The following is a 27,789-nucleotide window of genomic DNA, read 5'->3' as shown; positions in this document are numbered from 1 at the left end:
TCACTATATTATAATACTTTTGCATATTGAGAGTCACCACAATTTAATGAGACAGAGATGACAACGTACATATTGACATGCAGTGGTGATGTAATTTGTTCCTGCAGCCATCTTCACACACAGTCAGGCTTTCTTCATCCAGCATGCCTAACAAACAAATGGGGCACATCTGTTCTTCTTCATCCTTCATACTACAAAAAAATAGGTAATTGTGACTATTAAAACAGCATATCAGAATTCAGAACAGGCTTTAACCATAAAAAAATAAGCTCCAGTTTGGAACAATCACTTCTAAATGACTATGTGCTATTCAGGAATCACTTTCCCTAAAACTTGGTCTGCATAAATAAGCAACCAAATTTTTAGAAGCACTGAGGATAGACAACATTTTGTTGAAATGAAAGTCACAAAACGCATGACATCTTTTCAAACTAGGTCAGATACCAATTAGAGACTGAAAGGCCCAGCCTAGGGCACTTAGATTCCCCCCCCCCCTCCCACCCCCCAAGGCTTCTTTAACAAACCAAGCTTTGCTTTTTTACTTATTGTTTAGTTTTGAAAAGCTAGGAGCTTTTCAGATTTTGAAAACTACATACTTTTTTTCCCCATAATACTCCTTTCAGAGTACTGAGTCATGAGTGAATGTTTAGAGCATTATAGAAAACTGTAAATACGATTTGATGAATGTAAGTAAAACTCAAGAATTAATAAAAAAAGTAACACTCACGTTTTCTGTTATTGACAGAAACAGATTAATAGATTCATTAATAAAGTGAATATACCTACACATCTCATGTAGATTTAAAAAAAATACCATTTGCCTATTTTGCACATTGCTTCCATTTCAACAATCCCACACCTTAAGTTTTAAATTCATATAACTGGTGATTTCAACAGAAGAAATAAAAAGTTAAACAGCATTTAAAGAAAAACAGATATAGTCTTCTGTACTATTCCTTAAATGTGCAAAATTCATTATTCATATTCAAATCTTAATTTATAGTTGGCATATGTCTAGAAGTTTTAAGGAATCTTGTATTTGTTCAGCAACAGTAGTTTTTAAAATAAAACTATTTTGTACATACGTTTCTCTACATATATATATATATTCATTACCACTTCCTTGCAAACTGTTGATGTGATTTTTCTACTGTAATTTTTTTCCACTAAGTTTTTGTGGATTTTTTAAGGAAAAAAAAAAACAACTCTACAGTATATATAAATACGCAAATATTAATTTTAAAATTATTTTTGAAGAATTAGTAATAAACCAAAAAATAACTGCAAATCACAGTATCAGAACTGACTAAACTTTTATCTCAAATGAATATGATGCTCAGTGTTCTCCAATACTCATATAAGACAAATATAGACTTGCACAAAATGGTAACTTCTCCCATTGAACCAGTAATGCTTGAAACTAACCATGAGGTGTACTGGCAAACAATGGAAACATCTTTTATCCTGCCAAAAATGATAAGCACTATAATGAAGTTCACAATCCAGTGAAGCCATCCTGATGAAAAAAATTATTCTAGACAAGATATCTAATTAAAAGAACTGGCCACCTAAGTAGTTTCAGGGTAGATTATGTATTTCTTTTTTTTTTTTTAAGCTTAGTTTACTATGTAGTGACAATTTGGAAAAAACAGACAATGGAAAGACAATGGTAAATCAAGGTCACAGTCTGTACATCAGAATTATAAATGTCTGAATATAGTCATCCAGCCATATGATTATAATCAAAAATAATATACCAAGGTAGACCTTATATTAGAGTTTCACTTTACAGGAAAAGTCTCAGTTCTGATTGCAGTTTGGTTCTCTAGAGGATGCCCAGTTCATTCAGCCCACTAATTCATGAACAATTCATTTGTTTAAGAAACAAGATCTTTGTAATATCAGGAAAAGAACATGTAAGAGCACTCGAGTAGTAGAGGTTAGTAGAAAAAAAAAAAAGAAAGGAGATCAAAGAATCAAATATCACTTAAAACAGAAGACATATTTTAGTATGGTATAAACTAGAAAAAGCACATTAATTTAGTAACTCCCTTCAAAATATTTTAATCATTCATTTTACATGAAAAAGGTTATTAAAAAATTTATCTAAACATATGCTCACATATTTTAGTATTGTTTACAAGCAGTGTGTTTACCCAGAAAATTTTCAGTGTACTCTCTTATGTACAAACATATCTCCAAAGTAGTACAAATTTACTAGGACAAGAGAAAACATGAAATCCTGTTTCTTCATTTGTCAACATTTACACAACTGCTGTATTTGAACAAATGCACACAAATATTGTTTCTAAAGTTAATATATGCTTCAGTCTTGCATTTAATCACATTTCTAAAATTTGTTTCCCAAATTAATTAATACTATAAATTCTTTTCCCAAGTCTAGTTAACATTTCTCAAATGGAAGATATAAAGCAAGTATGTCCACTTCTTACCACAATGACTAACACACGTTTGAGTCTTGATTGATTGTTTGCAAATATAGAGATTTAACATGGTTTGAAATGAAAGCAGCTTTAAGCAAAAAGAATGTAGGTGATTCTAATTCTCCAAAATTATATACAACTACATAACGAAGCTTTTAATTCCTTTAGAAAAATACTAACCTGTGTTCTGAACTAGATGTAGAAGTACTAGATGATGACAATGTATGAGAATTTGACATGCGTGAGACAAACTTCTGGATGGTGTTACGAGATGGAGCTTTGATCCTCGAGCTACGCCTACTGTGATATTTCTGGAACAAACTCTCAACCTAACATCAGAAAAAGATAGCAACAGTAGCATTTATGCTATGAATAGCTTGTATTTAAAGACAACATTACTGGAGCTTAACTATTACTAGAAGAGATCTATTGACCTTAATAATATATTAGCAACAGAAGTACCAGGAATTTCAGAAGTTTTACTAATAAACAGATCACAAGAAAACACTGTTTACATCAAAACCCTATTTATTAAGAATAACTAATAGCTTTAAGTATACACACATCCTTCTGCAGACCCATGTTTTATTTAACTTTCAACTAATCAGAGATGCAAATAAATAGGTTTGACTAGAAAATCCAAGATCTGAATCATTCACTACACTGCAACTCTCCAGTAATTCTTTTAGTTACACCTTTTATTTGCAGATTTTTTTTCTACCTACATATCTCTTAAGATTAAATGAAAAACAATTAAAGACTAATTCTCGTGGCTTTGAAATACAGCAGTTTTCAGCATTTTTAAAATAGTGCGCTGAAGACTTTCACCTGGCAGATTTTAGATTGCCATTAGATCTTTATGAGATTGATTACCTCAAAGTTCTTCAGTGTCTTTCTCCATAGCATTGGGTCTGAGGGTTCAAGCTGGAACACTCGCAGCATAACAAACAACAGATGAATACAAAATGTTCCACGACCACAGCTACAAGTCTGCAAAGAAAAATATATGCTAGGGATCTACTGACTAGATAATTACATGCATCGGTTTTCCATGCTGAGGGTATATACTAGGCCCTCCTATTTTTCAAAAAAAAAAAAAAAAAAAGGCAAAATAGCATCTTATATGCGTGTATCAGTATCTTCTTACATTCATAAAGTGAATTCCCAAAACATTGTTCAGGAATACCCATAAAAAAATCAGACAATTATAATACCAGTTTTCTCCTTTCATTTCTAAAAAGTCAACTGAAAGCTATTCTCCATACTAAAAGAAATTTATTCATTTAAACTTAAAAAAATATCTCTATCATAACAGCAAACTTAAATGAGATACTTCTGTTTACACAAAACCCAATGTTCTCCAATACAGAATCAAGGTACTAGTGAAGTCTCTGAAAACAATATAATTACGGGTATCAATGATAATATCACTCCATTAGAATTATTGTGACATTGCTTGTCATTTATACATACTCCATTAAAAAAAATGAAAGGAAATATTTCACGGTGAGAAACTAGGAAAGCTGCCAAATTTTGGACAAAAATGCTTAATAAGACATGCTTGGGAGCCACTTGTAGGAATAATAAATTTACAAAGAAAAAGACTGTAGTTAAAGAAGGCATAAGAGAAGCTCTGGACAAAAATAGTACTTGCTATAAATATCTGACATATCTGACAAAAATACAAGCTAAGCACAGACTGCACCTTTTAAGCAATTAGGTATCTTTGCAGATACATTAACATAAGTTGGTGACTGAATCTGTTTTGGTTTTGTGCACAATTTTCCAAGATTAAATATGAGTTAATAAAAGCTATAGACAACACAAACATGTTCATTACCTGAGGCCCAATAAAGACTCTGTATTTATTATCAGGGCTGTCTCCTCCGATTAAGAAAGAGTTGGGTCCTATCTGCTGCAGCAGGTATAGCCTGGCTCGCATAACTTTGTTGACACGACGATTTGTTTCCTCAGGGCTGTATGGAGAGAAGCCATCTGGAGATGGGGCTCTTCGAGGTGGTGTTATACGTCCACTCTGAAACTACAGAATTGGTTCCATCGTTTCCAGTTCTATCAGTTCAGCTATGTATTTTGTTTAGAATGACATACAGTAGGTGTACAGACCTGAAACTACAACCTGCTTAGACTTCATGAATTTAAAAGGATTCATTTTCTCTTCTATGATCAGAACAAGAGGACAGAAGAAAAACTGCAACTTTGTAACTGAAATTTTGTCTGACATTACAAAGGAAAGTCTTTCAAGTTGCTTAAATTTTCAAATCTTCATCAATAAACTTTCTATATTACTACTGAATTAGAATGTGTAATTCAACCAGATCATCACTGGCTTATGGCTCAATAGATCAATATTAAATTAAATTTGTAACGTTAATACAAGTGAAGAAATTCTATGCCTAGAGTTTACAAAAGGAAATAAGAATTTACTTTTGATTTATTTTTGATGATGAGAAACAAGAAAATGGCCCTTTTTATAAGAATTGTTTTCATTTAACATTAACATTTAACATTTCATTTCACATTTCTGATGTTATGAAATACTTTAATGACTATCCAATTTCAAATCTTCTGCTTTGATTTGCATCTACAGAAGGCTGTAATTGACTTACTGCCCATTAGTTAAGTAAAGGATATTCTGAACTTCAAGGTTTCTCATGTGAAAGGTTTATACAAAAGAAAAAAGAACAATTACAAACAATTTTTAAAAAGCTGAACAATTTTATTATTACTATTATTTATTTTATTTATATATTTTAACATTTTAATTTCTCTCATCAGGAGGAAAGGAGTTCTACAATGCTGTGCTGTGTGGTATTCATCCCTAGTTCAGTGGAATGGCACTATGTATTTTAGTGATTCTGGAAACCTTGTTTAGAACAATGGGACAGTGATGGCTATTAGATTTTATTCTTACTGTAATTGCACTGTGAAACTGTAGATGAGTTAAATGAGGATGAGTATGTTTGCAATAACAAATCTGTTAGACACTACTGCTCAAAATATTACATTCCCAAACTTGTCTGATGAACCTAATTCTTAATGCTCAACATGTTCCATTCCATTCCTGATCTCAAATGTAATGGTATAGATCTGACCTTCTAAGAATGCACGTACTAAACTTTCTGAATCTGTAGATAAATATTAGTCCTGAAACGAAGGATCACAAATAGCCTACCAATAACTGTTCTGGTTACTGGTAATGTAACAAGAACCAGGTATGCAATTCCCTAATGTTGCTCTAATAATCAATCCTGTCCTCAAGGGAGTATACTGGCTTAGAGAGCTAACATACAAAACTACAGTAAAACCAAACTCCTGGCATCTCCTTGTGCATATCAAGCTAAGAGAACATTCAGATCTGTACTTCTTCATTTATTTCCTAAAAAAATAATATAAAAATCGATACCGTGACTGAATTAAAAGGAAGAAACCCCTAAGAGCATAGAATAAAATTCTACATGAGAAAAATGTAACATGAGATATTATCTGCATATCTCACTCTTAAGTGATACTGTGTCATAACACCTCTACATCTTGCTTTGCCCTACCTAATGAGAATTACGCATTTATTGCCTCTCTATTTAAGCAGAAGAGAGTAGAATACATCCAAATCAATAATTACATCACAGCTTGCAACTTACAGGTACTGGAGACACCCTTTTTCTTCTAACACCCGGTGACTCAGATTTAACAGTCCTAGAGGATGATGAAGAAGAGCTACTAGGAGAAGGACTACGCCTTCCTTTCTGCGTAGGTGAAGAAGCAGTGCTTTGTCCTTCGGCTTGAGGTTCTAGAGATAGCTTGTTCATTTCAGATCCATCTCCCTTCACAGGGATAGGTTTCACCACCTTGCAGGAATTAAACCATGAACGTTAGAATTACAAATTAATCATTTTATATTAAAGCAATACAAATCCATCAAAACTTGCTTTGCAAGCATTATATAACTAAGCCATTATTCAGACACAGATTTTGCACATTTCCTAAGCTTCATTATTAACATCTCATAGGCATTATATCTTGTTAGTCTATATACAAAACAGAAAATAAAGGATATTTTTACTGTCCTTTTGTTCCACTTATGTTAATTGTTGCAGCAACAGATTTATTCTTGAAGTGCTTCTCAGTCATTCATGGTATATCAAAGGACAACAGTTTCCCCATTGGGACAGTAAGATCGGAAGGAATATTTTCCTCCAGACACTGACCACCTATATTAGTTATCTACCAACTACTTTAAGTATCAGTTGAGAAATATTAGGATTACTATTTCTACAGAACAATATGACCACTCGTTGTAAAATAAGATTACTTTAAACCTGGAACCAAATACACCAAAATTAAGGTGTGCTGTGCCCCTTGAGAACCCTGCAATACAGCTGGAACAGCTACATCACTTCTAATAAGCGAGCTAATCATCATGCTCAGTGCCACACTGCCTGCACAGGTATGTGCTCAACCAGAGTGAGCATTTACACTCCTGATACAGGTTGAGTTGACACCAAATTTCGGCACTGAGATATGGAATATTTCAACACAACTTTCAGATGTCTGGACCAAAGAGTGATATAAACTATGAGAAAATATAATTAAATAGTAAGAAATTTAATTAATTAAATAATTAACATTTTAATTTTAATTATATACTTAAAAGCAGAGCATAATTGAAAGCAATCCCACCAAGTAAGAGTCGGTTTTAATTCTATGTTTCTCTGACTCAGAGGCTTGACACAAAGCTGAAGGGAAGTCCAGACAACGTTTGAGATTAGAAGAGCAGACCTCTCTCGTGCAGTTGCAGAGGTCTCCTTTTCTTTTTCTCTCTTTTTTTTTTTTTTTGTCAAAACCAAAAAGGTCAGGGGGAAGGAGTTCTCCCTGCTTAGGGCATGTACAACAAAACATCTAGACCCATTTCCTTTCTTCCTGTATTGGACTGCAACCACAAGGTAGCGATGCTATTTTTTAAATAGGATTTAACTAATCTAACCGTAGCCATGCTGCTGTCCAGAAAAGCAATGAGTTTCAGCAAGCTAGCGGGAAAATATGACGATGAGGAGTTTGGACAAATGGACAAGTCACAGTTAGCAACTGCTATTGCTCGACAGAAGTTGAATATTAAAATATTAGTAAATGAGAACCTGGAGCATAGAAAGCTACAGTAAAAACCCAGACATCTCAAAGAAAGTGAGCTAAACAGAGAAACATAATTTCAAGCTATGCAGTATCCAAGATGTTTAAAAAATCAAGAACTGTTTTGTATTAGAGGTTTTGAGATGTTGCTTTTTTTGTGCACTGTTATGTATTTTCAGCATTCTTTCTTATTACAGAAGCTCACCAATAGACCATTTATTTCTTTTATTTCAGTACACTTGTGTACTACAGCAGATGATCTTAGCTTTAAATGAGCACTCCCATCAAGTGACACTGGGAGTCACATTGATGAGTGCAACCACGCTTGGATGCAACTAATTGCCATTGATTAACTAGCATTATACTTAATGTTGGTGTAAAAATAGTTTAATAAGTTTGGGGTTTGATCTGTCTGCAATTTCTTAAAAATGAAAGTACTTAATAAAGAACCCAAGGGAAGAGCATGGGGGCTGTGACAGGAAAGCTCAGGCTGGGTGATAGAAAAAAGTTCTTCACCTGGAGGGTGGTTAGGCTCTGGGACAGGCTCCCCAGGGCAATGGTCACTGAGCCTGATGGAGTTCAAGGACATCAGTTCTCAGACATCTGATTTTATTTTTGGGTGGTGCTGTGTGGAGCCAGGAGTTGGACACAGTGATCCTTGTAGGTGCCTTCTGGCTCAGAATACTCTATGATTCTAAAATTATTTCTAAGCCACTTATACAAAAAGCATTACTGAAAAAGACTAATGAGGTTCTCTGGCATCTACAGTTTATCAGAGTCAAGACTTATGTGAAGAAGGTACTCAGATTTGCTTTTCTCTGTTTCTAGTATGCTTTCAAGTGTTTTGTTTGCTGTTTCATTTTTCCTATCTAACAAAAATTCCATATACTTACATTATAACATGCTGAAAACCTCAATTTAACTTTCTCAAATTATGGAAAGAAAGCCATAAAACCTTTAAGAACAAAGTACAGAATACTACTAGATTGCAGTTTTGCACTCAGTTTTTTACCTAATGAAAAAGCTATTTTTGTTGTTGACATTAGAGGGCAGTATTGCCACAGCAGTACTCCATACTACAAAACCAGCAGAGCAGCTATATGTTTGTTTCAAAAAGCTTAATAAATGTGTACGTTTAAGAAAGTGAACCACAGTTTCCTGTTAAACATACTAAAAAAAATGAACAAGAGGATCACAATTAAAAGCCAGCAAACTGTTGAGATAAATAGGTCTCTAAAAGAAAAACTTAAGGAAGTTTTATTTGCAATAGTTGTTATAGATAATGCCCTTCAATGCTACTTACCACAGGGCCTCTCCTGCTTCTTCTTTCCAGCCATTCATGTTTCCAAGCTGGCATACATGTTGCCTTGAGTTTCTCCCTGATCATGCGCTCTTCTGGGCGGTCATCCATCTTTTGCAGCCCCCTCAAGGTTTCTTTATTCTCCATGTCACGACTACAGCAAAGAAAAAAAAATCATACAACTATTTTTAGTTAAGTATAATACTACAGCATTCTTAATCTTTGTACCATCCTATTCTCCCTCTCCTTACAATCAAGCTACTAAAACATTAATTCCAACTGATTGCAGCAACCCTCTTAAGAATTGCTGCAACTAATTTGCTATTCTTCACTCTGCAGCATACATTTTCTGAGGGGTATTTCTTTAAGATGTATTTATTGCTTGTATTGAACACCCACTAAAAATGGAAATCTTGGCAAATATTAAACCAATAGAAAAATTATCCCTACATGTTAGGTCAATCTCCAAAAGTTTCAGAAGTGTTGTTCATGTATGCATCAGCAATTCAAAGCTTGCCATCTCTATTTCAAAAACAATTTGCAAAATGAGTATAAATGAAAAGCTCACATCTTCATTGGACACAAAAGCATGCAACTATGTAGTGCCTCTTCCCATACGTGAACTCCTCAAAAAAAGGGCTTGTAAACTAATACACAGAGTATGTTTAAACCAGGCACAGAAGTCACGAAAGTAATGCAAGTGTCCTTGGGAGTTGCTTTGAGTGACTGATGACTCAAAAGCACTCCTAGTCAGCTACAATTATAGCAAAATTCACAGCAAGTTCACATCTGTAAAATGAAAGTGTAATCCATCTGGCTTGTACTTTTTTGACCTACAGCAATGTAGCTGCCTGTGATTGCTGGCAACAACAGGAAAGAAAGAAAAAATCCCTCTCAGACACTGAAAAAGAAATATGAGCAGTCTGGAAGATTTCCTGATTCTGTTGAGCTGTCTGCTAAATCACCAAGAAAACCACATTCTTAAGCAGCAGCACATGATCCCCGCCCACCTTCTTGATGTTGGCTGTCTTTAAAAATAAGCAAGCGTAATTAAGCTAACTCTCATGATGAAGTTTGATTTCAAAAAAATAAAGTCACGACTCTAAGTGGAAGGTGATAACCACTAGATAATAACTTAGTTTCAACAAGAAGTAACTACATATTTAGAGCTGCAGCTTTCACGCCTGCAGTCTTCAACATATAAAATGTTTAGCTATGCAGTTACAACTGCATTTGCGTACTGTATGACTGCATGACAGCATGACCTACAACTTTCCCTACAATATTCCCTGGAATAAAAAGACGTTCGAATTACAACATCTATCTTCACCAGCACTACATTACTGAGGTTCATTTATTACAAATCTGGACTTGGAATCACACAGAATCACAGAATTTCTAGGTTGGAAGAGACCTCAAGATCATCGAGTCCAACCTCTAACCTAACACTAACAGTCCCCACTAAACCATATCCCTAAGCTCTACATCTAAACATCTAATGAGATTTCACTGATCAGAAAGAGAATGCATGTTGTTTTTTCTTCTCTTACTGTAGAGACAAAGGAAACAAAGTATTCTGAGACAGGAAATAACTCTTCCTGTTCAGTGCTGAAATGTAATAAGCAGATGGATACTATAAACAAAATGCATTTTCTTTCAAGCAACATTTAAACCTATCATTAATAACCAATTTTAGATACTTGGAACCATGTTTAATGATTAGACTCAGAAAAAAAGAAAGTTTAAAAATAGAAAAACAATCCACCAAAGGTTTTTGTTTGTTTGTTGTTGTTTTTTTCTTTTTTTTTTTCAGATGTTAAGCCTTAACTTAAAGCAAGTGACATAGAAATTATTTTTGTTCTGGCACTGAAATTATACTGTTATTTTCTAGAAAGAGACATAAGAACTAGAGATTCTTCATTCACAGAAAGACATGACAGCAACAGAAAGAGTTCAAATATGCCAGAAGCTTAAAATGGGGAGAAGGGGGAGAGACAGACCTGTTGTCTATTCTTACACAGGGTTGATTTCTTTTTTTTTTTTTGTCTAGGGAAAAATGTAAAGTCCAAAGACAAAAATCTTCATCTGCGTAAGAAAAACAGAGCTCCAAAAAAAAATAGGTGCAAATTAAGAATATAGGTTAGTTTGTTTTTTGTTTTAGCTATTCCATGACACAAACCATTTCAGTGGTACGAATACAAGATACTCAGTTGTTTTGTATACAAGAGAGAAAACTATCCTAGCAGTGAAAGAATGACACAATATTTCTTATATAACCCTGATTAGAGTTCCCAACAGATACTAAAAAGTCTTTTAGAGGTCCTTGGACTCAAATTCATGAACAATGTAATACAACAGGAAAGGCTTCACAATTTGTACTTGTTCTCTAAAAAGTAGAAGCAACTATCTTCCTCTCATGTGACAGTTAAACCAATCTGCTCTTGCCTGCACAAAGGACTCTTGTGCTTTTCTTACACGCAGGTGGAAAAACCAAGTCTGAAAGCTTCTGCTTAGCAAAACCATTTTTTTCTCTCCAGATTTTAAGTAATGTGTGAGTTTTCCTAGAACAGTTTCCAGTATGTTTCAGAAATCTTCAGATTTTACCTCAAACTTGGATAAAATTATAATTTATTATGTATTCTTGTGCTGTTGAGTCTGTGCATTGAGAGGAAAAATATTGTTTCCATTAAGTCTCCTGTATACTCCTAGACACCCTCATTTTGTGGCTCGAACCTACAGAGGCTTTATTTTATTTTTTATTTTTTAAATCCAAAACAACAACAACAAAATTGTTCTAGTCAAATTTAGGTTTGCCCATGTGACTGGGCTGTCAGTCCCTGTACTGCTGTAACTTAGTACTAAATAAAAATAGTAAAAAACCCACAGGGCACACCACAGAGGACTTGACCCTGCAAGGTACCGTGCATCCTGATCTTGATACAGCAAAAACCATTGTTGAGTCAAGGTAATGATGTGACTGTCTGGTGGTACTTCATCTGAACAGTAATTCAAAGCTAAAGAGCAGGTCAAAGCACAAATCTCAGTTAATGTGCTAGCTTGGACTAGGGAGCCTGACACTTCTTGACATACCACCCCCTGCTTCATCAGGAATCAAGGACTTTTCTCTTAAATGTTTCAGCTTTTCATGAAACAACCAAAAAGAATACAAGGCTTTTTCTAGGAAAAAGAAAACAGCAACTTTTGAAGTCATTGCCCTGCCAAACTAGGAAGATGGCACTAAGCATCCTTTAAATTCTTGTAGCAGTTTTACAACTACATAGCTGATAAATACTGCTTTTAATGAATTTCGGTGGTATGCATCTCAATAACTGCATTTTTCACTGTGAATGAATGCTCCATGAACTACAACGCTTCATGAACTACAATGCTAAGATTAATGCATTGTACGGGAACATACAAGTCTAATGAAATCTTGTGAAATGCAGAAGACAAAACCTCGTCCTTTGCTTCTGTCCGAATTTTAAAGACTTGCAAACAGTAATTGAACAGTTAGGCTAGTAACAACTGGATCTCTATGGATCAATGATTTAACATTTTAATACCAGGTATGCAATAAATATGTTAATTAGCAAACTATTGTGAAAAATACAAACAAATTTTACTTCTGAATGTCTCAGTGAATTCAATACTAATTCTTTGCAAGTATTTTTCTTACAAAGGTCATATAACAGTATAAAAAAAGCTGAATGGTAGCTTCAATACATTTGCCTGAGCTTCTCAATGCTTAGAAACTGTTAAATTTCTTGGCTTCTCTGCTATCTTATTTGGGTGAACAGCTTTATCCAAAAACCACATTGAACCAGATTTTCTTATTAGCAGTAGGAAAACAGGAAAGAGGTCTGAAAGTTCTGAAATAGGAAAGAATCAATTCATCAGTAAAAGGGAAGCTCTGTCTACCATATTCACAAATACCCAATTGTAGGGGGGAAAATTAACTGCTGGGTAATTTTATTTTTTTTTTAAATATTTGCCTGAAACACGTTAGTAAGGGTGACTTTTATACCAGCAGCAGTCAAACTATGATCATAGCTATGGTAAAATATTGATGAAGAAGTAGTGGTTACACAGGAGCTCTATCAGAGAACAACTGATGCATTTAACAGCAGGTTGTGATGAGGAGAGCCTGGAGTTAGACAGGAAAAGCAGTGAATGAGAAGCAAAGAGTATGGGAGGAATCCTATATTCTTCTCAGTGCAAATTCGCTCGACTAAGAAGGTCAGCTACCAGTGCTTTAGATAACTTCTGGCCACTAACATTTGCATTAGTCCTTAGAGTTTCTTTTGCAATTAAATATTTGTACTGTTACCAAGATCATTAAAACCAGACCAAGATGGACAGGCAAGACAGTCTGACCTCCTGACAGTCTTCCGCTCCTTTTCCTCCTGAACAACTACTGCAGGCATCCATCACCTAACCACCTGCGTCCATCCTAACAAAGCAAAAGATGAAGTATGACACCTTCCTTCACAATGAAAACCTTCACAGGAAACTCTCTCGACCTAACACTAAATGGCAACAACTGCCACAAAAAGACAGCACTAAACACACTACTTCACAGAGACTAATGAATCTGGCTTCCTAAAATAGTTACAGGGATTTCGGCCAAAAGTTATGTAAGTGTGAAATTAAGTTCCATTCTTCTGTTAGAGTAGCTGACAAATACAAAAGGGGAAACAATAAATAGTATTCCCTTTTTCCTAACTCCCTTGGCTTCTTCATCTTCCCTTGAGAAGAACACAGACTGTGATGTTTGACCAACACCCTGTCCCCTGAAGCTCACAAGGAGAATGCACTGAGCAGTGCTCTGCATTTATGGTTTGCCTTTCCCTCACATCAACAAGATGTCACTTTGATGAATCGTTGAAAAATGTTTTGTATTACAAACACCTTTCTATTTACCTCAAGCACAGTAACATGCATCTTCTACAGACATTTTGAAACATACATGTACTTACTAATTATATATACATTTACATGCTAGGAGAAAAATAAACAAAACAGAAAAAGAATAAATGGGGCCTGTGAAGTAACGGAACAGGCAAAACTCAATACCAGGAAGGCTTCTGTGGAACCTCCACTGATCTCTGGATTCCAGACAACAGTGTGAGAAACATTGTGGAAAACACCACTATAGGTGACAGTCAGTGCATTTTCGTGGCAAATGAGTTTTAGAAGCTAGAGCCTACGCTATTTCTTCCACAATTTTTCTGTAAAAGGAAAAAAATCTACAGAATATGAAAACATGGCAGAAAAGAATTTTGTTACTTGATTGTAAACCCAAAGCTACTGATCCTCCGCTAGTTTAGTAATATTCATTACTTACTCATTTTGGTTAAATCCCTCATCTTCTCTCCCTATAACATCGTTTGCCCTCAAAGGCCACTACAGCCAAGCATATCTGACTGACATGTCAGAAGGTACATCTGTCAAAGAAAACATTTCACTAATAACAGGACATAATAGAAACATACAAGCTGAGCCACCAGCTCCAGCAGAACCTCGTATGTCCTGGTGAAGAACCACTCAAAGACTCAGACCTTCAGAAGACAGATGTCTAAAGTTATGAAGATACACCATCTGCCTGCATTTTCTAACTCCTAGGAAGTTAGCTGGATTATTTGCTCTGAAGCCACCTAGCCATAGGGGCTATTTAGTACCACTGAAAATAAGCTCTCCTACAAAGCAGGACTAGAAATGCTGGCCTCTGTCTGCAACAGATGCTTACCAGAGAAGTAATGACATGCACTTCTGTTCTCCTGGCTTCCTAGGAAAGCAGTCAGACATCTGAAGCAAATACGACAGCAGCTCCTAGGTCTCTCTAATCCCTCCTGCTGTTACTTAATCTTTCAATACTAACTCAAATGCATTAAGGTATCCATGTGCTATGCTATTTTCAAGATGTAAAAACAGCAGTTCTTTTACAGGATCCCTCAAACGCTATGCTTTCATACCAGAAGGTTTACAGAGGTAAAGTGGTATTTCATCTCTATATAGCTAAGATTATTCCATTATTGAGTAGAATTTCTGGATGCACAGTCTCATGGGAAATACACAATTGTTTATATTGATGGAGACCAAAGGGTACTAACAATTGTGCAGCTTAATTCTTTACTCAAAGCTATGTATTTGAACATATCTAAGTGTGATAACAGAGCTTACACAAAGATTCAATAAATTTATTACTGTATGACAAACTCCAGATACCCAGAGAGAAGGATCCAGTTCATGCCCAGTTCACACTGGGGCAACGGAAGAGAATGCGCGTGTCCTGCGCCCATCCCTGTGTGACACACTACCGGGCACTACTCCAAGAATGGCAGTAATGTCATTAAAAACAAAGATTGCAATACAAATGCTCACTGACAGACAACTATGCAATTAATTCATCTACACAAAGTCACAGGATTGCATGCATAGAGTATCAGAAAGGGACTTTTCCATAGGTTACTCCATCTGAGCCCTCTGTTGTCTCGCACTGAAGTACAAGACCAAGTATTTGCTTGGTCATGCATCACCTAACTCAACTCCTCTTTTAATAACCAAATTCTTCACTGGTGTTACACAGTTTAATCTCTTAAGCACCAAACTGAACTTCGGCTTCAGTTTCTTTAAGTCTGTCATACCCCAAAACAAGAGTATTAGGTGAAAAGTAATTGGCCTAGATTCAGAAGAGGTCAGGTCAAAATACATGTGATCCTTGCTGATGTAGAAGTCTAAAATCATTAGCAGAAAAATGGGATAAAAAGGTATGATAAAACCCAAAACAGAAGTCATAAAGTTCCCAATGCAGATGATTTATTGCACACTCATATATTAAATGTGAACATTCATACCATTTTGAGTTCATGTCTGTCCTGCTTCAAATTGCCTACTGCATGTTGAGTGATTGTCTCCACCCATAATGCATGGGATAAACTTTCTTAGACAATTTGGCTCCCCTAGCCTCAACAGATAAGAATATCAGACATTTAAAATAAAAGTTATACTCTGAATCAGCTAAAGATGACAGGGATGAGAAGACAGAACCATGCAAAATACAACCCCACCTCAAAATGGATGGGATAAATAAGAAAGTATACAAAGAAGTAACTTGGACTGGACTAGCTACATAGATTTTCTGAAGCTACAACCTATTAAATCATTTCTGAAGGACTTAAAAAAAAAAAAAAAAAAGGAATTTGGACCATTCTGGCATTGCTCAAAACTAGAATTATCAGCAGATATTAGCTGGTCCAAGGTTGCTGCTAGAATGAGAATTTTAAAGCGAAAGATCATAAAAATAGCCACATAAGACAGCAAATAAAAAATATGAGGTTATAAACATTATTTCTAGCAAACAACATAACAGTCTAATTTTTTTTTTTCTAAGTCGAAATAACTGGTTAGACTACAAATGGTATCCAAGGCAAATGGAGAACCAAACTTAATTCTTTTTGAAACAAATAATAAATCTGTAAGTGACCTAGAGCTAAGTTCATAAAAAGTTATAAAACCCACCAATCCACAGCCTTACAGAAGGAGACCAGAGACACAGAAAGACTTTTAACAAGTTTGCTCTGGTTGCTTCTGAAGAATGATTTGAATGCTATGCATCCAGGGTAAAAATCAGATTTCTCCCCAGGGTTATGTTTCATGGCATTGTAACAAATTGTCATCTACGAGTTGGACAAAAGCAGCATTTAGGATGCTTGAAGCAGGACCCTAGTATGCTAATCATCTTAATTTATTTTCTTACTTATGTATCTTGCCTGTGTCTGGTTTTATTATTTGGTATTCATCTTTTGGAATCTTACACTCTTATTTGTTAAGTGTATGTACAAGCTATATAAAGTGAGAAGAAAAAAACTGAGTTACACTGGAATTAATATCATTGATTGATTCTTTATGATAGAGATTCAATTAGGTGTACTAAAGAAGCACTAAGCCATGCTAAAGAGAGGTCTGTCTCACTGACACTGGTCACCAGACACTATTCAAATGTCCCTGTCCTGCAAATACTCATGCACACGTTGAGCTTTGCTCCAATAGCCAAATAGGACTAGACAGCTCTGCATATATTTCTGACTCCGGCATAAAAATCTTTCCTAGGGCGCAGAAATAAAGTAAAAAAATCCTTGCCAATCTATTTTGAGTAACTGCTGGGTGAAGAAACACCAGCCTATACAGACATACTAAACCCCTTTGCACACTCATGGCAGATCCATCATGGATGGGTTATTTCTGATCAGCAGAAAGTCAGAGGTTCTCTCTGCTCTTGCCTTCCAGACAGACTGAGGATCTTTAGTTCCTAAGCTCTGGCACATATAGTGCTCTTGCATGCTATCCAAAATTTTGTGTGCTGTATGGGGAGAGCACTACCTCTCTGTGCAACTGGGAGTGACTACCTGGGGATCTCCATCAACTAGTCTAGACGCAGGCCAAGCACACAATAACTACACCCACTCTTAACAATGGCTGCTGCTATTAAATGTTTATTTTTGTAAGATAATAACAAGCTAGCATGACAAAACAAATGGCAGGAAAAGGCATTCAAAACTTCTGCAAGCATATGGCTAAAAATGGTTATGGTCTCAGCATCTCATATCCCAGTTTCCTTAAAATCCACAGAATATAAAGATTCGTCACTTATTTTATCTTACCTGATGAAGAGAATATTTAGTAAGGTAACTCAAGCAATTGCAAAAAAAAGAGTAGTAAACATATACACCTGTGACAACAAAGCAAGGAAGCTGACTGTGGGACAGCAAGTATATGGACTGCTCCTTAAAAAAAAATACCTTTTTTTGTTATCATCCTCAGTCTATTCCTGAGACAGAGAGGAACTTCGCTACATTTCTATGTAATTTTTAACAATGTTTTCAGGTTTTTAACTTATAGCATGCACACTTCTTTAGAAATATAATTGATACTAAATTGCATATTGTCAGAGTAAAAAAAAAATGCAGTGAATTCACACCCTTTTCTTGTGGGTCTAGATCAAGAAAAAGGGATATCTTCAGCATTTGTTTAAAACATGACAAAAACTGCAAACACGTTCATATAGTAAGTAGTGTGAATGCATACCAGTAAAGAAACATCATTTTACAACAGCTCTATTTTGTCACCAGAGATTTGAGAAAGGATGCATAGGGAAATGTTTCCCTCATGTGTCCATGAGGAAAACAGAATTTGATTAAAAAGTCCTCACATCCAGGTTTCAGGACAGCCACCTTCTCCCAGGATGCCAGACAACATATTACTCCTGCAAGCAAGCACCTAGGAAAAAAAAGTTTCAAAAAACGATGGGCACCCTGCCATAAAAGATACAAATAGCATTACGTATACCTAGAAAGATGTATGAGCACAGGCATATTACTTACAAAAACACACTCATAAAAGAATAGTCAAATTCTCTTAAGAAATACTGTGCATCAGTAACTAGAAATAGTATTAAACATTTATACAATATTTGAGGAAAGATGCAACACATAAGAGCTATTCAGTCAGCTGGATATCATTCTTTTACCTCCCTGTGAAATAATGCTAATACATACATCAAGCAAAATTTCTTTTTATCTAGCAAAACGTATGTGGTCCTAAGTCCAGATTCATAACAAAGCATCACTACTTGATATAAAAGTGCTATGTCTTACTTTGAAGAAGGCATTGGTCTGATTTGTATAAATAGAGGTGCCCCCGTTACCTTCAGACTTGGGTTAAGACTGACTTCCAATGTACAGCTGCCAGCCTCCTTCAGGGTTTGTGGGCCACCAAGAACTCTGTCAACCCTTTGCTTCCTGAACCCTCTACTGAGTACGTGCAGCTCTTCATGCTGGATCCCACTTGGACTACACGTGGGACTCTCTAGATCAACAGCTTCAGTAACCAGTGCAGGGAAAGTTGCACAGGGGAAAAATAATAATAAAGCAAACATGCATGTATTACAGAAAGTCAGATAATGGTTTGGATTCAAATCAAGGAAATAATCGGAGTCTGGGGGGTGGTGATTTCACTTCTGCCTTCCAGCAGTCTACCAGCTTCTCACTTCTTGAATCTCTTTTTGAAATTAACAGCAACTTCTGACTTAAGGAGAGCACTTTACAGGACTGCCATGCTCCCCAGCTACAAGAAATCTTTTCCTTCCATCAAGGCTGTGTAAAGCAATCATTTTGCAAGATTTAGTAAAGTATCATGACTCTACTGATTAAGCCACCACACTATTTTGAACGCTGAAAGCAACCTCGTATCTAAGGAACTACAGAAAGAAATGACCAACATGACAACAAACCACAGCATGGAACAAAAAAATCTGCCCTGATTTTCAGCTGCTTCCCAGTATTACATTACCCAAATATTCTGGTGTATATACCTACATGGTAGTTGAAATTAGAGACAGATTTGGTCCATCTGGGACTTTAAGGGCATAAAATACATTGAAAATAAGTACTGATATTATTTTAATATAAGTAATACACTTCCGATCATGCCAACTGCAGCTATATTTGGCAGAACTACGAACTACCCCAAAAAATCTCTTTTCTGCATTCCTCAAGGTTTTCTATGAAATCTCCTCCCCAAAGTAACAGTATTGGTTTTGACCAGGATGAAGTTACAACAGTAACTCACGCTTTCAGACATATCATTAAACAAAATCAAAGCATCTGAATTTACCAATATTATCTTTTTATTGATCTAAAAGAATCTGGGAATGAAAAAAAATAAACTTGTGAAAAGCATGAAATCTGTAAACAGGAATAAGCACAGATCAAAAACACAAGTTCTGTGGACACTAGTATTTTTATGGGAACCTCAAAAACACTTACTTCAACTGCAGCCCTTAAGTAATTTTAATTTCATATTTAATTTGATACTTGGATACAGTGACTCATAAGAGAGCTTTTTAATTCATCCTAACCTACAAGCACAAAAAGAAACAACCTCTCTGTCTTGGAAAAGGAAGTAGACTCACACAGCTGAAACTACACTATTAAAAAAAAAAAAGCATTGAGTTGCTTATTGAGGGAACTGCATTAAACAGCATTGGTTATAGGACAAGCTCCTAAGGTGTTTTCAGTGAGATGCGTGCCAAACATAAAAGAATTATCTAAAGCACTAGCATATATTTATTTACATCAGGCAGAGGAGACATTTTCAATGGCAATTATCTCTCTATCATCATGTTCTCTTAAAAAATTAACTTATATAGAAAGATTTTGATACACTTAAAAATTCAAGTTTGTGTTTCACCAGGGCTTGTTTTATAATACTTAATATCAGTATTTATTCCATCTTGGATGTTTGTCAGTATTAAATATTTGAGAGTGTTTCACTTCAGATTCTTCTCATGAATTATCTGCCCCTAAGTTTCTTATATAAAATGCATTAAACTATTTTTGAACATTCTAAAAAAAAAAAAAAAAAAAGCCGTATTTTAAAAGGTTTGCACAGTGATAGAATGAGCTCCACCTTAGTATGAAACCTCGTGCTTTAAGTAACAGGAGATCCTCATTCATTAGTGCTGGAAAAGGTGCTCATGGCAATTGGTGACTGCAGATACTACCTCTAGCATTACTTGTTTTCCATTTTCCTACTATCCTAGTACTTATATTTAGTTTCCATTAGAAACGCATCAAAACTTTCCTTGTAACTTTCAGCTTCTTATTATATCTACCTTCTCTCCTCTTAGCATTTGCTGTTTTTATATATACAGATATACCATAAATAAATCACATATATATACACGATGCATTCGTATAACTTCAAAAAGAACAGCCACTTGGGTTTTGGACAAATAACAATACCAAATCAATTTTACTTGGCAGATATAGGTTACACTGGGGTATTACTTAGACTGGGGTAAACTGGGACAACCCAAACAAATGTGCTTCCCTTTCCACCCACACTGTATGGCTGTGCATGCGGACAGTGGTGCCATTTTAAGCTGCTGCAGTCAAACTCTACAAGAATTTGTCTACCAGAGCCCACAGTCAAACAACACAAACCCTCATGAAACGAGCAAACTCCAAACCTCTGATATGGCAACACCACCAAACTTCCCTGTTCAGAGTTTCTCAAAACACTGTTGGCATCTTTACAGTACACATCAATTTCCAGAACCTAATTTATTTGCTCATTCTGAAACATCGAGATACCCAGTGGATTTATTACATCCCAGGCCTTATGCATACAGTCCAAGAGCAAATGTACTCTCCAGGCTTCACATTTAATTGAGAAAAATGTTCATGTTGAAAGAATATATTTCAAAATTATTAAGACTTACGTTGTCAGAAGTTGACTGCCAGCATTCAGGCTAGTAGGTTCCAATTTCTTATACGTTGCCAATCAGTCATTAATTACCATTTAAGACCAGTGATATCACAAGGGAAAGCATGGTTTTAAGAATGGCCACGCAGTCAACCCATGCTATAGGACCCAGAAAGGTACAGATAGGAAATGTTTATTAGCCATCTGCACGGTATCCTCAAACGTTGCTTCAGCTGAGATAGCAACATTCAGTGAAGTCCACAGCTTCAAAGAAAAAGCATGAATACATAAGCATGCTTTCAGACTTTTTAAATTGCTCTCCCATATACCTCACCCCTGCCTCCCCCTTTTTTAAAAAAAAAAAAAAAGAAAAAAGTTGTCTTCCATCAATAAGTAGATTTGGAGACTAACAGCATGACTTTTGCTTCTGTGGCTGTATTTTATTCGTTTGCATTTGACCCTTGAAACCTTTAGCACAGAAGTTCACTACCAACAAACACACTCAACTGGAAACACTTTCTTGGCTTAACTGATGTTTTCCTACATTTCTAAAAATGACTACATCCTCAAGTGATATCCTCCTGAAGCCACCTGAACAGATGTAGAAGTACAGATATGTTGTTTATTTTCCTCAGCTTCTTAGATGCCAATGCCACTAGTGCATGGTTAAAAGAATAATCGTTACTAGGAATTAGTGAGCGTGATTCACGAAGCAGTGGAATTAACCAGATTTTCGCATTTTATTTAGAATAGCTCAAGAGAAACTTAGATTCTGCTTTACAGAGATGTTATTCAAATTATCCCTGCATGATTTTATTTTTATGCAGTGAAGTATCAGCTTTGACTTTCAGTTTCACATGCTGTGATTACTCCAAGATTTTCAGTTTGGTTACAAATCTAAGTCCCAGCCATAATCTACAAAACTCTAAAGTGTTTAAGATGCTTTTAAACACGAAAAACTACACTGATTTTTTTTTTTTAAAGTCAAACAGCAAAAAGTACATAAAAGATTATATGCAAGTAGGATCTTGGATTTGCCACTAGAATAATCTTAGATCAAGTACTAACATTAGAACTGGAGTGATAGCGAGCACGGAAGCATATTAAGTAATTTAAATACCTAGGCCCTGAATAAACAGCTACATATACCAATAGAGAGGAAGAAAGGGTCAGAAGCTATCCCAATCTTGGTAGGTGACTTGCTGAAACAGTTCCGTACTCCATCTTCTCAGCAGCAATGTCAGTTTAAGAAGTTCCTCCTCCCCACCTATGTTATTCATTTCTATTCCTTCCCACTGCTGTGGATCTGGCTTTAAAAACCATTTTTCAAACTTGAAGATGGAGAGGAAGGAGGAAAAATGGAAAAGCATCAAGCTCAATTTGCTCTGCAATGCAATTCCTAGCACGGTCCCACAACAGTTTCCCTGGAAAACAGGCAGGATGGCATTTCTGAGCAACAAGCTTCAGTCATTCTCTGCAGACACAGTACTTAGGTCTTCCATATGCACTCGGCATGTATATATAAACTGTGATACACTTTCCAGTGGAGAAGATGTCCCAAACACAGCAATGGAGTTTATCAAACTGATGAATACTGATTCATAGGATGGAGAAAGTTTTATTACTAAAATGAAGCTGAAGAAGTAGGAATTACAGCCCCCACCAAAATCTGAAGTTTGTTTTCTTTCAACCTGAATTTGTTCAGCAAGATATCAGGGCTAGGACCTGCAGCCACGAGGTTATTTGTATTGGAGGACTTAATGCTCTGAAAGCGATTAATGCTACTTTTTGATTTTTCTGTTCAAGAGGTTACTCCCCAAAATAACTACTTCCTTTGTTCACTAGTTACAGTAGGAAGAAAAACATTTTCAGGACAGAAAGGAAGTGTGATAGGACTATTTGAACACAAACATAGGAATCAGCTTACAGGCAACTAACTACAGCTACTGCACATTCATAAGGCTTCCAGCTGCAGTCTGCAACTCCACAGGCCCTCCCGTGACAGCATCTTTATTAAGATCATTTTTATAAAATCAAACCCAAAGTACATCTAGCCCAGTATCCTACATCAAATGGCAACTATCTGTGGATAGCACGGTAAAACTACAACGACAACTTTGGAGCAACTCCTCTACTCAAATTCTTCCTCACAATCACCTACAATTTGTGGCCTCAGAGTGGAATTGGAGAAGGATGTCTCTGCATGTGTTTGCCTGACCAGTTTTTGACCTGCTGTAAACTTTTACCTTCTGTTTTGCATGTAGGCTGCATGCTGAAAACCAAGGGATGTCACATGACATGACCCAAGGTGTTTAAAAAAATTTAAGCTAACCTCCAGGGAAAAAAAGTTTACTTACCACACCACAATGCAAGAAAAGAGCAAAGGTTGCTGTTAGCCAAGATTAACTGTAGTTACAAAAAGGCATGCTAGGAACACAGAAGTAAATGCATACTGTCTATTCCAGTCAGCTTATATACCGATTTTGTGTACAAATGAAGGTTGGAGAACAACCCCACAGACAGAAATAGAAAAGGAAAGTTTGGGGATACAGTAACTTGAAGAATTCCTGTAAAGGCACAAGCACCTCGAGCTCCCCCTGAGTACTGAGTAAGACTAATTGGTCCATAAGAGCATGGGCTTTGCGTTCCTTATTTTTCCTATTAATAATTTAAGAAGGTAGTTAGCTGCCCTAGGTAGAAGAGATTACATGTTCTTGATTACACATGACACTATCAGCACGAACACGCAAGAATACTGATAAAAAATCCCACTGTTTCACTGTTTGTTGAGACAAACTTATGCCAGAAAAGCCATTATATACAAATGCATTTAAACTACAAAAGAAAAGAAAACAGAACACCACTGTTCTCGCAATGTGGAGAACTACAGTTACATATTAGCAGTATATTACCGTCAGTTTTACAGTCAGTATTTCCTAGCAATACATGTTAATTTATCACCTTAGCTTTCCCTAAAACTTTTTCTCCTTTACGGGTAAAGGTGGATGGAGGATGGAGACAGAAATACTGCTTGAGATTAGGACATCTGATAATAAAACACTTTCAGAATTCGATGGATGCTTCACTCAACAGACCAAATTGGCAGATGGAGAATTTGGAACGACCTACTTCACCTTCTGGAGAGGGAAAAGGAGACACTATGCAACTATGGTTTATGTTAAAACTCCAAAAGAAGCAGTGCATGCAAGAAGACATTTAGAAAACAAACAACAACAAAAACAGATCTGTCAGTGTATCACATGCATACAGCCCAAAACAGCAGAGGAAGCAAGACAAGCTTTATTTCATTAAGGCTTTTTTCTATGGTAACTACACTATAGCAATAAATTCTTAGATATAAGGTCTGACTGATCCCCAGGCTAAGAAAAAAATCAATTGGGAGTCATATCTTAACTAACAGTTGTTAATCATCTTCTATCAAAATTAACTTTTCTGCACTTTTAAGGCACTTAAACCAATTTCCTTATAAGTGTTGAAGCTAAAACAGAAACACCATGTGTCTGCATCTTGGAACACATTCTTAGGGATCTTCGCAGCTCTTCCTGCTCTAGGCATTGAAGTTAGTGACAAAGTGTAAGAAGTCTGTAATTTCCTGCTTTGCAAAACTATCTAAACTATTAAGTCACCTTCTTAACATTTAATAGGCAGGCAGGAATAAATTAACATAGCTGGATGTTGACACTGTTTCATTATCACACTGAAAATGGTACCTCAGCTATGAAGGAAAGCTTACATCAGAATTAAACAAAAACATAAACCCAAACTCCTGAAGGCATTAATAACAAAAGGCAATCCCTTCCCAAGGTCTGAACAGAGGAGAGTTAGACATTCATCTAGAAAGATGCATTTTATTCTCTCTGAAACGAATAAAAAGAACAAATACTTAAGTTTCAATACACTTGGGAAAGTTGTGTCTGACAACACATAGTACGAAGACAAAAATAGCTATTAGGGGAAGCTAAAGAAGGCTTCAGAAGGAATCCTTCCCTTGCAAAAAGTGGGAAATGAAAAACCATTCTGCAGAAGTTAGCTGCATGTATTCAGTTACTCCTGACTAAGAAAAGCCCCTTCTCCCTTCTGTGTAACACATCAAATCTTTGTTACTAAGTTAATGGAAGGCAGAAATCTGTGAAACAGAGGTTATTTTCAACTGTTGTCCTAATAACTGAGCACATTTTATGCAGCAGTTCCTATTCTATGGATCCTTAGATTAAAAACAAACAAAAAAAAAAAAAAACAACAACAAAACAAAGCAGTTGGTTTGGACAATGCAGAAATACAGCTGTTTGTTTTAACAATTATAAGAAGGGAAATGTGTGTGACAAACAGTGTTACGTGACTTTTACACTGAACTGTTATGAATAGCATGGTATACAGCTGGCTCAATTTGAAGTACATAATAGTAAAGTTAATACAGAGGATCGGCACAGAAATGAATTTTGCTATACCATATGATCTGTAGTATTGACTAGAAGATTTGCTTAAATAATAAACAGCTTACTATGACAGACACATTAAGAACACAACAGGAAACACTAACTCGGAGATCAGTACTTTGTTTTCTTGAACCACAGTTCATGGTGAATTTTTCTTGCAGCAAGCCTTTGGTACCCTTGTATTAAATCTGTGGCAATCTTAGTATCAACTAAAGAAACAGATGCACAAGCTAAGCTAAAAGAACAAGGCAAGTGTTATCTACAGTTTGTCTCAAGAGACTTCTACAGCAGTTTTTTTTAAAGCTCATCTAGGAGAAAGAAATTCAGACCTATTTGGTCAGGGGGGAAAGGAGTTATTTTACTGTTCACAAAATGCAAATATTTATCTTATAAAGTTATCCTCTTTACAAAAGAAACCTTGTGTCATTTGCATATAATGAATCTAGTTTGAAGAGGTAAAGGAAAATATTACTTAATCTGGGAGTGAGAGTTACTAAGTAGCAAGTGGCAGGAGACTATTCCACTTGCTAGCTACCACCTTCAGGTACATAAGGCACTGCACACGGAGCAAATTACCTACAGTGATCCACAGAGCAGCGTACTGTTTTCTCTCCTTGTTCAGGAACCCATAAGCAAAAAAAAAAAAAAAAAAAAAAGGTATTCACGTCTATGTAACAACATCAACTTAAAAGCAACTTTCTCTGCGATGTAAAAGCTAGCCAATGTTTGAAAAAGTCACTAACAAAAAACGACAATTATATGTTAAGCTAGTAATTTATCTGGAGGCTTTCTTTTAGTTTACTGAATTAAGCTGTCTGTAGTTTTTCTTCCTTATGAAGGACAGTAGGATTCGAATCTATGAGAGCAAAAATTTTAAAATTTTCTAGATCTAATTCATCACAATGCGCAAATGCCACTAGTGTTTGGGGTGGTAGGGAGCAGCTGTCTTGTCTGCATCTTTTTCTAGCTTTGTATATTCAGCAATTAACATAATTAAAAGCGAAGATGATGTTCCACTGTATATCCCTTCATTGATTCAAAAAATTTTTATCATTAAGCAAGGCTTCTAGTATAAAACATACTGACCACTTGCCATCAGACCAAAAGACATTAGAGCTATGCTGGTGTTAATGGTAGCCCCAGAAATCACTTAAGCAATTCTATCTAAATGAGAAAACAAATAACACTGAATCTGGAAAGAAAATACAGCAAGTTGTCTTCACATTTCTTAAGTTCCTTATAACTGTCACTTGTTCCATAGGGATGCATACCCAAGCTTGCTGGTAAACTTGTTCAGTAACAAGCAATGAAATAGGTTGAGATAGGAGACTGAAGCCCTGTTTTTCCAGGGAGTTCTCTTATAAAAAGTCCAAAAGCCTGATAATTTGCAGATTTTGACATTTCACTTTTAGACGTTGCTAAAACAGAGCTCCTCATCTACTTCAAAACATAAAATTTACTAAGTGAGATACTCTTCTTGTGCTACGGTTTTAGCAGGAATTTCTGAAACTAACACATGCATTCCTGCAGCAGATTTTTATTTCCTTTTATTAACAGTTTCTCATGAAAAATTCTCTACTAATTTTGAATACCATGATGTCCTAAAGCCAGAAAGAATAAGTGCACCTGTGCTTCCAAGCGTGTCTTACTCTGGTTCCCAGAACTTCCCTAGTTAATTTTAACTTAACAGTCTAAGGGACATTAAACTAGTAACAGCTGAATCTTTTATGTCTTTTAGAAGTCACGTTATCATTTCTTCCTGCAGTAACAAGTTCTGGCACATTAATGTGCATTCAAAAAAGCCTTACCAGTTTTTGAATTGCTGAATGAAGCCACATAGTTTCTCTTCAAAAACAGGAGTTTAATGAAAAGCATCTCAAAAAAGTCATATATGCGGAGATGAGGAGAATTTTGGCATTATGCTTGGAAGATCATTAATCACTTCCAACTTCAACTTTTCAACAAAAAAATGAAAAGGAAATGACAGTTACTTTGAAAAAAGCCTAGCTACTGGGAAAACGAAACTACAATGAATGAAAATCAAACTATATGAGAAAAATTAAACAAGGAGCACGAACTCACAGCAGTTCCATCTATTAAGGTGTAATATGAAAGCAAAACATTTTCATCAGTTGCTACTTGCTGTGAAGGAGAAAACCCTATACATCTCCTCCATTAC

General features: G+C 35.8%; 1 protein-coding gene across 6 annotated transcripts in view; it reads right to left on the bottom strand.

Moving 5' to 3' along the window:
* The window catches only part of MAP3K1 (mitogen-activated protein kinase kinase kinase 1), a 59,882-nt gene that overhangs the window by 16,218 nt on the left and 15,875 nt on the right, over positions 1–27,789 (bottom strand). For all 6 annotated transcript variants that reach the window (XM_027446667.3, XM_038170335.2, XM_038170332.2 and 3 more), the window contains exons 2-7: positions 8,893–9,043; positions 6,104–6,310; positions 4,285–4,485; positions 3,318–3,434; positions 2,625–2,773; positions 70–191 (exon numbers count right to left, since the gene is read on the bottom strand). In XM_027446667.3, the coding sequence (XP_027302468.3) occupies positions 70–191; positions 2,625–2,773; positions 3,318–3,434; positions 4,285–4,485; positions 6,104–6,310; positions 8,893–9,043 (947 nt within the window). The remainder of the gene's footprint in view (positions 1–69; positions 192–2,624; positions 2,774–3,317; positions 3,435–4,284; positions 4,486–6,103; positions 6,311–8,892; positions 9,044–27,789) is intronic.

Source organism: Anas platyrhynchos, chromosome Z (genome assembly GCF_047663525.1).
Source record: "Anas platyrhynchos isolate ZD024472 breed Pekin duck chromosome Z, IASCAAS_PekinDuck_T2T, whole genome shotgun sequence".
NCBI classification, from domain to species: domain Eukaryota; kingdom Metazoa; phylum Chordata; class Aves; order Anseriformes; family Anatidae; genus Anas; species Anas platyrhynchos.
This window is presented reverse-complemented; position numbering and strand designations above follow the sequence as displayed.